General features: G+C 55.5%; 1 protein-coding gene across 4 annotated transcripts in view; it reads left to right on the top strand.

Moving 5' to 3' along the window:
- The window catches only part of LOC137328102 (NAD-dependent protein deacetylase sirtuin-3-like), a 76,122-nt gene that overhangs the window by 5,964 nt on the left and 55,858 nt on the right, over nucleotides 1–14,300 (top strand). For 3 of the 4 annotated variants that reach the window (XM_067994282.1, XM_067994284.1, XM_067994281.1), the window contains exons 2-3: nucleotides 10,914–11,081; nucleotides 11,166–11,351. In XM_067994282.1, coding sequence (XP_067850383.1) covers nucleotides 10,915–11,081; nucleotides 11,166–11,351 — 353 coding nt within the window. In that variant the 5' untranslated portion in view covers nucleotide 10,914. The remainder of the gene's footprint in view (nucleotides 1–10,913; nucleotides 11,082–11,165; nucleotides 11,352–14,300) is intronic. The other variant, XM_067994283.1, reaches the window with a different exon arrangement.

Raw genomic sequence — 14,300 nt, 5'->3', positions numbered from 1 at the left:
TCCAATCCGGCCAATTACCGCCCCATCAGTCTACTCTCAATCATCAGCAAAGTGATGGAAGGTGTCGTCGACAGTGCTATCAAGCGGCACTTACTCACCAATAACCTGCTCACCGATGCTCAGTTTGGGTTCCACCAGGACCAGTCGGCACCAGACCTCATTACAGCCTTGGTCCAAACATGGACAAAAGAGCTGAATTCCAGAGGTGAGGTGAGAGTGACTGCCCTTGACATCAAGGCAGCATTTGACCGAGTGTGGCACCAAGGAGCCCTAGTAAAATTGAAGTCAATGGGAATCAGGGGGAAAACTCTCCAGTGGCTGGAGTCATACCTAGCACAAAGGAAGATGGTAGTGGTTGTTGGAGGCCAATCATCTCAGCCCCAGGGCATTGCTGCAGGAGTTCCTCAGGGCAGTGTCCTAGGCCCATCCATCTTCAGCTGTTTCATCAATGACCTTCCCTCCATCATAAGGTCAGAAATGGGGATGTTCGCTGATGATTGCACAGTGTTCAGTTCCATTCGCAACCCCTCAGATAATGAAGCAGTCCGAGCCCGCATGCAGCAAGACCTGGACAACATCCAGATTTGGGCTGATAAGTGGAAAGTAATATTCGCGCCAGATAAGTGCCAGGCAATGACCATCTCCAACAAGAGAGAGTCTAACCATCTCCCCATGACATTCAACGGCATTACCATCGCCGAATCCCCCACCATCAACATCCTGGAGGTCACCATTGACCAGAAACTTAACTGGACCAGCCATATAAATACTGTGGCTACAAGAGCAGGTCAGAGGCTGGGTATTCTGCGGCTAGTGACTCACCTCCTGACTCTCCAAAGCCTTTCCACCATCTGCAAGGCACAAGTCAGGAGTGTGATGGAATACTCTCCACTTGCCTGGATGAGTGCAGCTCCAACAACACTCAAGAAGCTCGACACCATCCAGGGCAAAGCAGCCCGCTTGATTGGTACCCCATCCACCACCCTAAACATTCACTCCCTTCACCACCGGCGCACAGTGGCTGCAGTGTGTACCATCCACAGGATGCACTGCAGCAACTCGCCAAGGCTTCTTCGACAGCACCTCCCAAACCTGCGACCTCTACCACCTAGAAGGACAAGGGCAGCAGGTACATGGGAACAACACCACCTGTACGTTCCCCTCCAAGTCACACACCATCCCGACTTGGAAATATATCACCGTTCCTTCATTGTCGCTGGGTCAAAATCCTGGAACTCCCTTCCTAACAGCACTGTGGGAGAACCGTCACCACACGGACTGCAGCGGTTCAAGAAGGCGGCTCACCACCACCTTCTCAAGGGGCAATTAGGGATGGGCAATAAATGCCGGCCTCGCCAGCGACGCCCACATCCCATGAACGAATAAAAAATATATACCGACACACAGCGCTGGGGATTGTATAATCTATATATACCGACACAGAGACCCAGGGATTGTACAGCCAGTATATAGAATCATAGAATGGTTACAGCATAGAAAGAGGCCACTTGGCCCATCAAGCCCGTGCCGGCTCTGTGTAAAAGCAATCCAGTTTGTCCCATTCCCCTGGTCTTTCCCCTTTGCCTGGCAAATTTTTTCCCTGTATGTATTTATCCAGTTCCCTTTTGAAGGCCATGATTGAATCTCCCTCCACCACCCACCTCGGGCAGTGCATTCCAGATCCTAACCACTCGCTGTGACGATCCGGATTCTTTCCCCTCAGTCTGGTTCAGTAATAACTGAAGTCGAATACATTTTAAAGTTCAGCACACCTTTAATAGCAGGGTTCTTAGTCTGCAGCATTGATTTGGACTCCTGATAGAGTCCCTCTATGCTGGCAGAGCAAGAACAAAAACATACAGAAATCCACACGTTTTTATACAAATCAATAGGGTTGGAACATACTTAACGAGGGTCAACACCAATCATAAGCCGGGCACAGGTTGCCATGCGAGGTTACATTATTTCCGGCCAATCATAGATCGTCCATGTGCTGATCATGCTGCTGTTAGACATCAAAGGGGATAACTTCCTCACTTTCCAACCTGGAATGTTCTTCCCTGTTCCTTCTGTTCCTTATCTCCCAACCTGGAATGTCTTTCAACTTTGGCTAAGCTCGTTACCTATATTGATCTGCCATAAACATGGAGACATTCAGACCAGTCCTTGACTCACATCAAAGACCTATCATTGATAAGACAATGCAGGCCTGCTGACTAAGCAAACATATGGCCCAGCAGGAGGGCCAGGCCACCTGTATCAATCTCAGTTACTAACTAATTAACCCTTTCTAACCATTTTGCATTCTGCTTCTTTGCCACATAGGCATCTTAATATTTTACCGAAAACTGACCACATAGGGATTCTCAGCTGGGTAAAAAAGTTTTTCCTCATGTTGCCTTTGATTCTTTTGCCAATCACCTTAAACCTGAGTCCTCTGGTTCTTGACCCTTCCGCCAATGGGAACAGTTTCTCTCTATCTACTCTGTCTCGACCCTTCATGATTTTGAACACCTCGATCAAATCTCCTCACAACCATCTCTGTTCCAAGGAGAACAATCCCAGCTTCTCCAGTCGATCCACGGAACTGAAGTCCATTAAATAAATGCCGGCCTCGCCAGTGACGCCGACATCCCAAAAACTAAATTGTAAATTTTCCCTAAGGCACCATCTGCTTTCCTTTCCAAACTGCTGTAATCACACTGCCCCTCCGAGTGCTGCCCCTCCGAGTGCTGCCCCTCCGAGTGCTGCCCCTCCGAGTGCTGCCCCCCCGAGTGCTGCCCCCCAGAGTGCTGCCCCCCAGAGTGCTGCCCCCCGGAGTGCTGCCCCTCCGAGTGCTGCCCCCCGGAGTGCTGCCCCTCCGAGTGCTGCCCCCCGGAGTGCTGCCCCTCCGAGTGCTGCCCCTCAGAGTGCTGCCCCTCCGAGTGCTGCCCCTCCGAGTGCTGCCCCTCCGAGTGCTGCCCCCCAGAGTGCTGCCCCTCCGAGTGCTGCCCCTCCGAGTGCTGCCCCTCCGAGTGCTGCCCCCCGGAGTGCTGCCCCTCCGAGTGCTGCCCCTCCGAGTGCTGCCCTCCGAGTGCTGCCCCTCCGAGTGCTGCCCCTCCGAGTGCTGCCCCTCCGGAGTGCTGCCCCTCCGAGTGCTGCCCCTCCGAGTGCTGCCCCTCCGAGTGCTGCCCCTCCGAGTGCTGCCCCTGAACCCTGACCTTGCCAATCATTGTACCATCTCCAACCTCCCTCCCCTCTCCCAAGTCTTTCAAAATGTCGTCCTCTCCTCGATCGGCCGACAGACTCCGCGAGGTGACGCAGCGATATATAAACGAGCACAAGGCTGGTGGACCCCGCCCAGTTACACGAAAGCTCAAATCCCAGGCCGAAGACCTCAGGGTTGTTCAGTTCATGTCGTCATTTGGACGCCGTTGTTCGGTCCCATTAGTTTAGTGTTGTCACAAAGCGATTTCTGCTCCACACCCACCGTAAACCTGAGGGAGAATTCCCCCGACATCGGACCCTCTGAGTATCTATTTCCAGGGATCAGTGCGGTGGGAAAACCGGACACGTGCCAGTGAGGCACTGAGGCACTGAGGCATGGTCTCCTCCCATTTACACTGGTCATGGGGTGAGCGGTGCTGACACGTCAGGTGCGATTTCAACCCAGCTCAGTCCGCGGGAACGATGAGAGCGGGGGGTTAAAATCACGACAGTGTACTTAACCGAACCGCTCCCCAACTGTCCCCGAACCGCTCCCCAACTGTCCCCGAACCGCTCCCCAACTGTCCCCGAACCGCTCCCCAACTGTCCCCGAACCTCTCCCCAACTGTCCCCGAACCGTTCCCCAACTGTCCCCGAACCGCTCCCCAACTGTCCCCGAACCTCTCCCCAACTGTCCCCGAACCGTTCCCCAACTGTCCCCGAACCTCTCCGCAACTGTCCCCGAACCTCTCCCCAACTGTCCCCGAACCGCTCCCCAACTGTCCCCGAACCGCTCCCCAACTGTCCCCGAACCGCTCCCCAACTGTCCCCGAACCTCTCCCCAACTGTCCCCGAACCGCTCCCCAACTGTCCCCGAACCTCTCCCCAACTGTCCCCGAACCTCTCCCCAACTGTCCCCGAACCGTTCCCCAACTGTCCCCGAACCGCTCCCCAACTGTCCCCGAACCTCTCCCCAACTGTCCCCGAACCACTCCCCAACTGTCCCCGAACCGCTCCCCAACTGTCTCCGAACCGCTCCCCAACTGTCCCCGAACCTCTCCCCAACTGTCCCCGAACCGCTCCCCAACTGTCCCCGAACCGCTCCCCAACTGTCCCCGAACCGCTCCCCAACTGTCCCCGAACCTCTCCCCAACTGTCCCCGAACCGCTCCCCAACTGTCCCCGAACCGCTCCCCAACTGTCCCCGAACCGTTCCCCAACTGTCCCCGAACCGTTCCCCAACTGTCCCCGAACCGTTCCCCAACTGTCCCCGAACCGTTCCCCAACTGTCCCCGAACCGTTCCACCAACTGTCCCCGAACCGTTCCCCAACTGTCCCCGAACCACTCCCCAACTGTCCCCGAACCGTTCCACCAACTGTCCCCGAACCGCTCCCCAACTGTCCCCGAACCGCTCCCCACCTGTCCCCGAACCGTTCCCCAACTGTCCCCGAACCGTTCCCCAACTGTCCCCGAACCGCTCCCCAACTGTCCCCGAACCGCTCCCCAACTGTCCCCGAACCGTTCCCCAACTGTCCCCGAACCGTTCCACCAACTGTCCCCGAACCGCTCCCCAACTGTCCCCGAACCGTTCCCCAACTGTCCCCGAACCGTTCCACCAACTGTCCCCGAACCGTTCCCCAACTGTCCCCGAACCGCTCCCCAACTGTCCCCGAACCGCTCCCCAACTGTCCCCGAACCGCTCCCCAACTGTCCCCGAACCGCTCCCCAACTGTCCCCGAACCGCTCCCCAACTGTCCCCGAACCGCTCCCCAACGGTCCCCGAACCGCTCCCCAACGGTCCCCGAACCGCTCCCCTACGGTCCCCGAACCGCTCCCCAACTGTCCCCGAACCGTTCCACCAACTGTCCCCGAACCTCTCCCCAACTGTCCCCGAACCGCTCCCCAACTGTCCCCGAACCGCTCCCCAACTGTCCCTGAACCGTTCCCCAACTGTCCCCGAACCGTTCCCCAACTGTCCCCGAACCTCTCCCCAACTGTCCCCGAACCGCTCCCCAACTGTCCCCGAACCGCTCCCCAACTGTCCCCGAACCGCTCCCCAACTGTCCCTGAACCGTTCCCCAACTGTCCCCGAACCTCTCCCCAACTGTCCCCGAACCGCTCCCCAACTGTCCCCGAACCGTTCCCCTACGGTCCCCGAACCGCTCCCCAACTGTCCCCGAACCGCTCCACCAACTGTCCCCGAACCGCTCCCCAACTGTCCCCGAACCGTTCCCCAACTGTCCCTGAACCGCTCCCCAACTGTCCCCGAACCGCTCCCCAACTGTCCCCGAACCTCTCCCCAACTGTCCCCGAACCGCTCCCCAACTGTCCCCGAACCGCTCCCCAACTGTCCCCGAACCGTTCCCCAGCTGTCCCCGAACCGCTCCCCAACTGTCCCCGAACCTCTCCCCAGCTGTCCCCGAACCGTTCCCCAACTGTCCCCGAACCGTTCCCCAACTGTCCCAGAACCGTTCCCCAACTGTCCCCGAACCGCTCCCCAACTGTCCCCGAACCGCTCCCCAACGGTCCCCGAACCGCTCCCCAACTGTCCCCGAACCGCTCCCCAACTGTCCCCGAACCGCTCCCCAACTGTCCCCGAACCGCTCCCCAACTGTCCCCGAACCGCTCCCCAACTGTCCCCGAACCGCTCCCCAACTGTCCCCGAACCGCTCCCCAACTGTCCCTGAACCGTTCCCCAACGGTCCCCGAACCGCTCCCCAACTGTCCCCGAACCGCTCCCCAACTGTCCCCGAACCGCTCCCCAACTGTCCCTGAACCGTTCCCCAACGGTCCCCGAACCGCTCCCCAACTGTCCCAGGTCCGCTCCCCACCTATCCCCGAACCGCTCCCCACCTGTCCCCGAACCGCACCCCAACTGTCCCCGAACCGCTCCCCAACTGTCCCCGAACCGTTCCCCAACTGTCCCCGAACCGCTCCCCAACTGTCCCCGAACCGCTCCCCAACTGTCCCCGAACCGCTCCCCAACTGTCCCCGAACCGCTCCCCAACTGTCCCCGAACCGCTCCCCAACTGTTCCCGAACCGCTCCCCAACTGTCCCCGAACCGCTCCCCAACTGACCCCGAACCGCTCCCCAACTGTCCCCGAACCGCTCCCCAACTGTCCCCGAACCGCTCCCCAACTGTCCCCGAACCGTTCCCCAACTGTCCCCGAACCGCTCCCCAACTGTCCCCGAACCGTTCCCCTACGCTCCCCGAACCGCTCCCCAACTGTCCCCGAACCGCTCCCCAACTGTCCCCGAACCGCTCCCCAACTGTCCCCGAACCGTTCCCCAACTGTCCCCGAACCGCTCCCCAACTGTCCCCGAACCGCTCCCCAACTGTCCCCGAACCGCTCCACCAACTGTCCCCGAACCGCTCCCCAACTGTCCCCGAACCGCTCCCCAACTGTCCCCGAACCGTTCCCCAACTGTCCCCGAACCGCTCCCCAACTGTCCCCGAACCGCTCCCCAACTGTCCCCGAACCGCTCCACCAACTGTCCCCGAACCGCTCCCCAACTGTCCCCGATCCGCTCCCCAACTGTCCCCGAACCGCTCCCCAACTGTCCCCGAACCGTTCCCCAACTGTCCCCGAACCGCTCCCCAACTGTCCCCGAACCACTCCCCAACTGTCCCCGAACCGCTCCCCAACTGTCCCCGAACCGCTCCCCAACTGTCCCCGAACCGCTCCCCAACTGTCCCCGAACCGCTCCCCAACTGTCCCCGAACCGTTCCCCAACGGTCCCCGAACCGCTCCCCAACTGTCCCCGAACCGCTCCCCAACTGTTCCCGAACCGCTCCCCAACTGTCCCCGAACCGCTCCCCACCTGTCCCCGAACCGCTCCCCAACTGTCCCCGAACCGCTCCCCAACTGTCCCCGAACCGTTCCCCAACTGTCCCCGAACCGCTCCCCAACTGTCCCCGAACCGCTCCCCAACTGTCCCCGAACCGCTCCCCAACTGTCCCCGAACCGCTCCCCAACTGTTCCCGAACGGCTCCCCAACTGTCCCCGAACCGCTCCCCAACTGACCCCGAACCGCTCCCCAACTGTCCCCGAACCGCTCCCCAACTGTTCCTGAACCGCTCCCCAACTGTCCCCGAACCGTTCCCCAACTGTCCCCGAACCGCTCCCCAACTGTCCCCGAACCGCTCCCCAACTGACCCCGAACCGCTCCCCAACTGTCCCCGAACCGCTCCCCAACTGTTCCTGAACCGCTCCCCAACTGTCCCCGAACCGTTCCCCAACTGTCCCTGAACCGCTCCCCAACTGTCCCCGAACCGCTCCCCAACTGTCCCCGAACCGCTCCCCAACTGTCCCCGAACCTCTCCCCAACTGACCCCGAACCTCTCCCCAACTGTCCCCGAACCGCTCCCCAACTGTCCCCGAACCGTTCCCCAACTGTCCCCGAACCGCTCCCCAACTGTCCCCGAACCGCTCCCCAACTGTCCCCGAACCGCTCCCCAACTGTCCCCGAACCGCTCCCCAACTGTCCCCGAACCGCTCCCCAACTGTCCCCGAACCGCTCCCCAACTGTTCCTGAACCGCTCCCCAACTGTCCCCGAACCGTTCCCCAACTGTTCCTGAACCGCTCCCCAACTGTTCTCTGGAGTAGGGATTTGAACCCAGCGACCTCCTGATTTAGAGGGACTGGAGCTGCGGATGGATTCATTAAGGAGCATTCGCGATGCTGAGAACGTCGTGGATAGCACGTTTAGTGAGATGGTCACACCGCAGGTAAAGGTTGTACAGGCAGGAAGTAATTGGGTGACCACCAGGCAGAGTAAGAGGAGCAGGCAGGCAGTGCAGGGGTCCCCTGTGGCCGTCCCCCTCTCAAACAAATATACCGCTTTGGATATTGTTGAGGGGGATGACTTGTCAGGGGAAGGCAGCAGCAGCCAACTTCCTGGCACCAGGGGTAGCTCTGCTGCACAGGCTGGGAGGAAAAAGAGTGGAAGAGCTATAGTGGTAGGGGATTCTATCGTAAGGGGAACAGACAGGCGTTTCTGTGGCCGTAAACGTGACTCCAGGATGGTTTGTTGCCTCCCTGGTGCCAGGGTCATGGATGTTACTGAGCGGCTACAGGGCATTCTCAAGGGGGAGGGTGAGCAGGCAGAGGTCGTGGTCCACATTGGGACCAACGACATAGGTAGGAAGGGAGATGAGGTCCTGCATCAAGAATTTAGAGAGCTAGGTAGCAGATTAAAGAGCAGGACCTCAAAGGTTGTAATCTCTGGATTACTCCCAGTGCCACGGGCTAGTGAGTATAGAAATAGGAGGATAGAACAGATGAATGCGTGGCTGAAGAGTTGGTGCAGGAGGGAGGGTTTCAGTTTCCTGGATCACTGGGCCTGCTTCTGGGGAAGGTAGGACTTGTACAAGTCGGACGGGTTGCATCTGAACCAGAGCGGGACAAATATCCTTGCGGGGAGGTTTGCTTGCACTGTTGGGGGGGGTTTAAACTAACTTGGCAGGGGGATGGGAGCCAAATATAGAGAAAAAAACAAGTCAGCTTGGAAGACAGGGCAAATATGTAAGAGCAAGGCTGGATGGCATCTATTTTAATGCAAGGAGTCTTGCAAATAAGGTGGATGAACTGAAGGTGTTGATAAACACATGGGAGTATGATATTGTTGCTGTCACAGAGACATGGTTGAGGGAGGGGCAAGACTGGCAGCTCAATATTCCGGGGTACAGAATCTTCAGGCGAGACAGAGGGGGAGGTATAAGAGGAGGGGGGGTCGCAATATCAATTAAAGAATCAATTACTGCCATAAGGAGGGATGATATATTAGCAGGTTCCTCAAATGACACTGGCGAGCAAAATAAAGGAAAATCCTAAGATGTTTTATAAGTATATTAAGGGTAAGAGGATGACTAGGGAAAAAATAGGGCCCATTAGGGACAAAAATGGCAATCTGTGTGTGGAGCCGGCAGATGTAGGAGGGGTTCTAAATGAAGTTTTTGCATCTGTTTTCACTATGGAGAAGGACGATGTAGACATAGAAATACGGCAGGGGGACTGTGATATACTCGAACATATTAACATCGAGCGGGAGGAGGTATTGGCGGTTTTAGCAGGCCTAAAAATGGATAAATCCCCAGGCCCGGACGAAATGTATCCCAGGCTACTGTGTGAGGCAAAGGAGGAGATTGCGGGGGCTCTGACACATATATTCAGAACCTCTCTGGCCACAGGGGATGTGCCAGAGGACTGGAGAACCGCTAATGTAATACCATTATTCAAGAAGGGGAGTAGGGAAAAACCGGGGAACTACAGGCCAGTGAGCCTAACATCAGTGGTAGGAAAATTATTGGAAAAAATTCTGAAGGACAAAATTAGTCTCCACTTGGAGAAGCAAGGATTAATCAGGGATAGTCAACATGGCTTTGTCAAGGGAAGATCATGTCTGACTAATTTGATTGAATTTTTTGAGGGGGTGACTAGGTGTGTGGATGAGGGTAACGCAGTGGATGTGGTATACATGGATTTCAGTAAGGCCTTCGATAAAGTCCCCCACAGGAGACTGGTCAAGAAGGTACGAGCCCATGGAATCCAGGGTGCCTTGGCACTTTGGATACAAAACTGGCTTAGTGGCAGAAGGCAGAGGGTGATGGTCGAAGGTTGTTTTTGTGACTGGAAGCCTGTGGCCAGTGGGGTACCACAGGGATCGGTGCTGGGTCCCTTGCTGTTTGTGGTCTACATTAATGACTTGGATATGAATGTAAAAGGTATGATCAGTAAGTTCGCTGATGATACAAAAATTGGTAGGGTGGTAAATAGCGAGGAGGATAGCCTCAGTCTGCAGGACGATATAGATGGGTTGGTCAGATGGGCGGAACAGTGGCAAATGGAATTTAACCCGGAAAAGTGCGAGGTGATGCACTTTGGAGGGACTAACAAGGCAAGGGAATACACAATGAATGGGAGGACCCTAGGCAAGACAGAGGGTCAGAGGGATCTTGGTGTGCAAGTTCACAGATCCCTGAAGGCGGCGGAACAGGTCGATAAGGTGGTAAAGAAGGCATATGGAATACTTGCCTTTATTAGCCGAGGCATAGAATATAAGAGCAAGGAGGTTATGATGGAGCTGTATAAAACACTGGTTAGGCCACAGCTGGAGTACTGTGTGCAGTTCTGGTCGCCACACTACAGGAAGGATGTGATCGCTTTGGAGAGGGTGCAGAGGAGATTCACCAGGATGTTACCAGGGCTGGAGCGCTTCAGCTATGAAGAGAGACTGGGAAGATTGGGTTTGTTTTCCTTGGAGCAGAGGAGGCTGAGGGGGGACATGATTGAGGTGTACAAAATTATGAGGGGCACAGATAGGATGGATACTAAGGAGCTTTTTCCCTTCGTTGAGGGTTCTATAACAAGGGGACATAGATTCAAGGTAAAAGGCGGGAGGTTTAGAGGGGATTTGAGAAAGAACTTTTTCACCCAGAGGGTGGTTGGAGTCTGGAACTCACTGCCTGAAAGGGTTGTGGAGGCAGGAACCCTCACAACATTCAAGAAGCATTTGGATGAGCACTTGAAATGCCATAGCATACAAGGCTACGGACCAAATGCTGGAATATGGGATTAGAGTAGACAGGGCTGATGGCCGGCACGGACACGATGGGCCGAAGGGCCTCTATCCGTGCTGTATATCTCTATGACTCTATGACTCTATGAGAGCTACAGCTGACACCATGAGAAAGTAACTGTATTTTGTCTTTGTCTCGGTTGTCAGGATGAGTTTGCTGTTGTATCAGAGACTGTTCTGGGCAGCTCGCTGTCATGGAGCGAATTACTTTGCCTCTCTGCGGCCACAGTTTAATCACAACCTCGTCAGGAAGTTACAAAGCGGGACGCTGGCAGGGCTCAGCTCCGAGAGACAGTCGCACGGCAGGACTCCAAGGTATGAGACATGTTTTACGTGAGTCCCAGCGACACTGTACCCTCAGTGTGACGCACTATGTGGATGTTTCATCTGTTGCTGCAGAAACCGTTGTGTGAACCCTCGGTCAAGCTCACCTCCCGACCGTCACATCTCCAGTAGGAGAGGCGGCGGTGAGAAACCGCAGACACTGGAGGACATCGTGAGGCTCATTCAGAACAAGGAATGCCGCAGGATGGTGGTGATGGCTGGTGCGGGAATCAGTACGCCCAGTGGAATCCCTGACTTCAGGTAAAGCCCAGCACGGCATCACCTGGATCACCCCTACTTCGAGTAACCGCAGAGAACGCTAACTAGCAATCGGTAACGTCACTCAGCAACGGATTATCGGTGCTGGTTAGTGTGAGGGTCGTAACCACGACTGAGGGGATCGCACCGTCAATTAACCGGAGAAATCACCTGCTCATCCCGTCTGTGGTCCACACACGTGTGCTGTGAGAGGTGTCCCTGGTCCACACGCGTGTGCTATGTGAGGTGTCCCTGGTCCACACATGTGTGCTGTGTGTGGCATCCCTGGTCCACATGCGTGTGCTGTGTGAGGTGTCCCTGGTCCACATGCATGTGCTACGTGAGGTGTCCCTGGTCCACACATGTGTGCTGTGTGAGGGGTCCCTGGTCCACATGCATGTGCTGTGTGTGGCATCCCTGGTCCACATGCGTGTGCTGTGTGAGGTGTCCCTGGCCCTGTCTCACCACACACCCACACGTAGAGAGAGAAGGAATAGAATGGCCTGATGGAGTGTTTGACGGGACGGTGTAGAGGGAGCTTTACTCTGTATCTAACCCTGTACCTGCCCTGGGAGTGTTTGACGGGACAGTGTAGAGGGAGCTTTACTCTGTATCTAACCCTGTACCTGCCCTGGGAGTGTTTGACGGGACAGTGTAGAGGGAGCTTTACTCTGTATCTAACCCTGTACCTGACCCTGGGAGTGTTTGATGGGACAGTGTAGAGGGAGCTTTACTCTGTATCTAACCCTGTACCTGCCCTGGGAGTGTTTGATGGGACAGTGTAGAGGGAGCTTTACTCTGTATCTAACCCTGTACCTGACCCTGGGAGTGTTTGATGGGACAGTGTAGAGGGAGCTTTACTCTGTATCTAACCCTGTACCTGACCCTGGGAGTGTTTGATGGGACGGTGTAGAGGGAGCTTTACTCTGTATCTAACCCTGTACCTGCCCTGGGAGTGTTTGATGGGACAGTGTAGAGGGAGCTTTACTCTGTATCTAACCCTGTACCTGCCCTGGGAGTGTTTGATGGGACGGTGTAGAGGGAGCTTTACTCTGTATCTAACCCTGTACCTGCCCTGGGAGTGTTTGATGGGACAGTGTAGAGGGAGCTTTACTCTGTATCTAACCCTGTACCTGACCCTGGGAGTGTTTGATGGGACAGTGTAGAGGGAGCTTTACTCTGTATCTAACCCTGTACCTGCCCTGGGAGTGTTTGATGGGACAGTGTAGAGGGAGCTTTACTCTGTATCTAACCCTGTACCTGCCCTGGGAGTGTTTGATGGGACAGTGTAGAGGGAGCTTTACTCTGTATCTAACCCTGTACCTGCCCTGGGAGTGTTTGATGGGGCAGTGTAGAGGGAGCTTTACTCTGTATCTAACCGTGTACCTGCCCTGTGAGTGTTTGATGGGACAGTGTAGAGGGAGCTTTACTCTGTATCTAACCGTGTACCTGCCCTGTGAGTGTTTGACGGGACAGTGTAGAGGGAGCTTTACTCTGTATCTAACCCTGTACCTGCCCTGGGAGTGTTTGATGGGACAGTGTAGAGGGAGCTTTACTCTGTATCTAACCCTGTACCTGACCCTGGGAGTGTTTGATGGGACAGTGTAGAGGGAGCTTTACTCTGTATCTAACCCTGGACCTGCCCTGGGAGTGTTTGACGCTGTCACTGGGTGTCTGGAATGCGAAAATATTCTATTTCCAAGAATTAATATTCCTCACACTGACAGGTACAAAAATCACCAAAGAAGGTGGAGAAATAAACTCCCTGGGTCCCGTTCCAACAGTTGGTGACATCAGATGGAAGGTCACCAGCGTCTCACTGTAAACAACACCACTCATCCTTTGAAATCTCTCACACTGGCTGCTGTCAGTATTTTGCAAAATATGAATGAAATGTTTCCAGATGTTGGTTTATTTTCACTGTCTCACAGCTGTCTCCCAGCTGCAGCCTTTAGAAAAACCATTTCATCGAGTCCACAGCACAGAAACAGGCCATTCGGCCCAACTGGTCCGTGCTGGTGTTTATGCTCCACACGAGCCTCCTCCCTCCCTACTCCATCTCACCCTATCACCATATCCTTCTATTCCTTTCTCCCTCATGTGTTTATCCAGCTTCCCCTTAAATGCATCGACACTATTCACCTCAACCACTCCTTGTGGGAGCGAGTTCCACATTCTCACCACTCTCTGGGTAAAGAAGTTTCTCCCGAATTCCCGATTGGATTTATTAGTGACTATCTTATATTTATGACCCCTAGTTTTGGACTCCCCCCTATTGAATCTTTTCATTAACTTAAAGACCTCTATCAGGTCACCCCTCAGCCTTCTCCTTTCAAGAGAAAAGAGCCCCAGCCTGTTCAGCCTTTCCTGATAAGAATATCCTCTCAGTTCCTATTACCAGAGGCAACATGAGGAAACATTATTTTTTATTTGTTCATGGTATGTGGGCGTCGCTGGCGAGGCCGGCATTTATTGCCCATCCCTAATTGCCCCTTGAGAAGGTGGTGGTGAGCCGCCTTCTTGAACCGCTGCAGTCCGTGTGGTGAAGGTTCTCCCACAGTGCTGTTAGGAAGGGAGTTCCAGGATTTTGACCCAGCGACGATGAAGGAACGGCCGATATATTTCCAAGTCGGGATGGTGTGTGACTTGGAGGGGAACGTGCAGGTGGTGTTGTTCCCATGTGCCTGCTGCCCTTGTCCTTCGAGGTGGTAGAGGTCGCGGGTTTGGGAGGTGCTGTCGAAGAAGCCTTGGCGAGTTGCTGCAGTGCATCCTGTGGATGGTACACACTGCAGCTACTGTGCGCCGGTGGTGAAGGGAGTGAATGTTTAGGGTGGTGGATGGGGTGCCAATCAAGCGGGCTGCTTTACCTTGGATGGTGTTGAGCTTCTTGAGTGTTGTTGGAGCTGCGCTCATCCAGGCAAGTGGAGAGTATTCCATCACACTCCTGACTTG

The sequence above is a fragment of the Heptranchias perlo genome, chromosome 12 (assembly GCF_035084215.1).
Source record: "Heptranchias perlo isolate sHepPer1 chromosome 12, sHepPer1.hap1, whole genome shotgun sequence".
Classification (NCBI taxonomy): domain Eukaryota; kingdom Metazoa; phylum Chordata; class Chondrichthyes; order Hexanchiformes; family Hexanchidae; genus Heptranchias; species Heptranchias perlo.
This window is presented reverse-complemented; position numbering and strand designations above follow the sequence as displayed.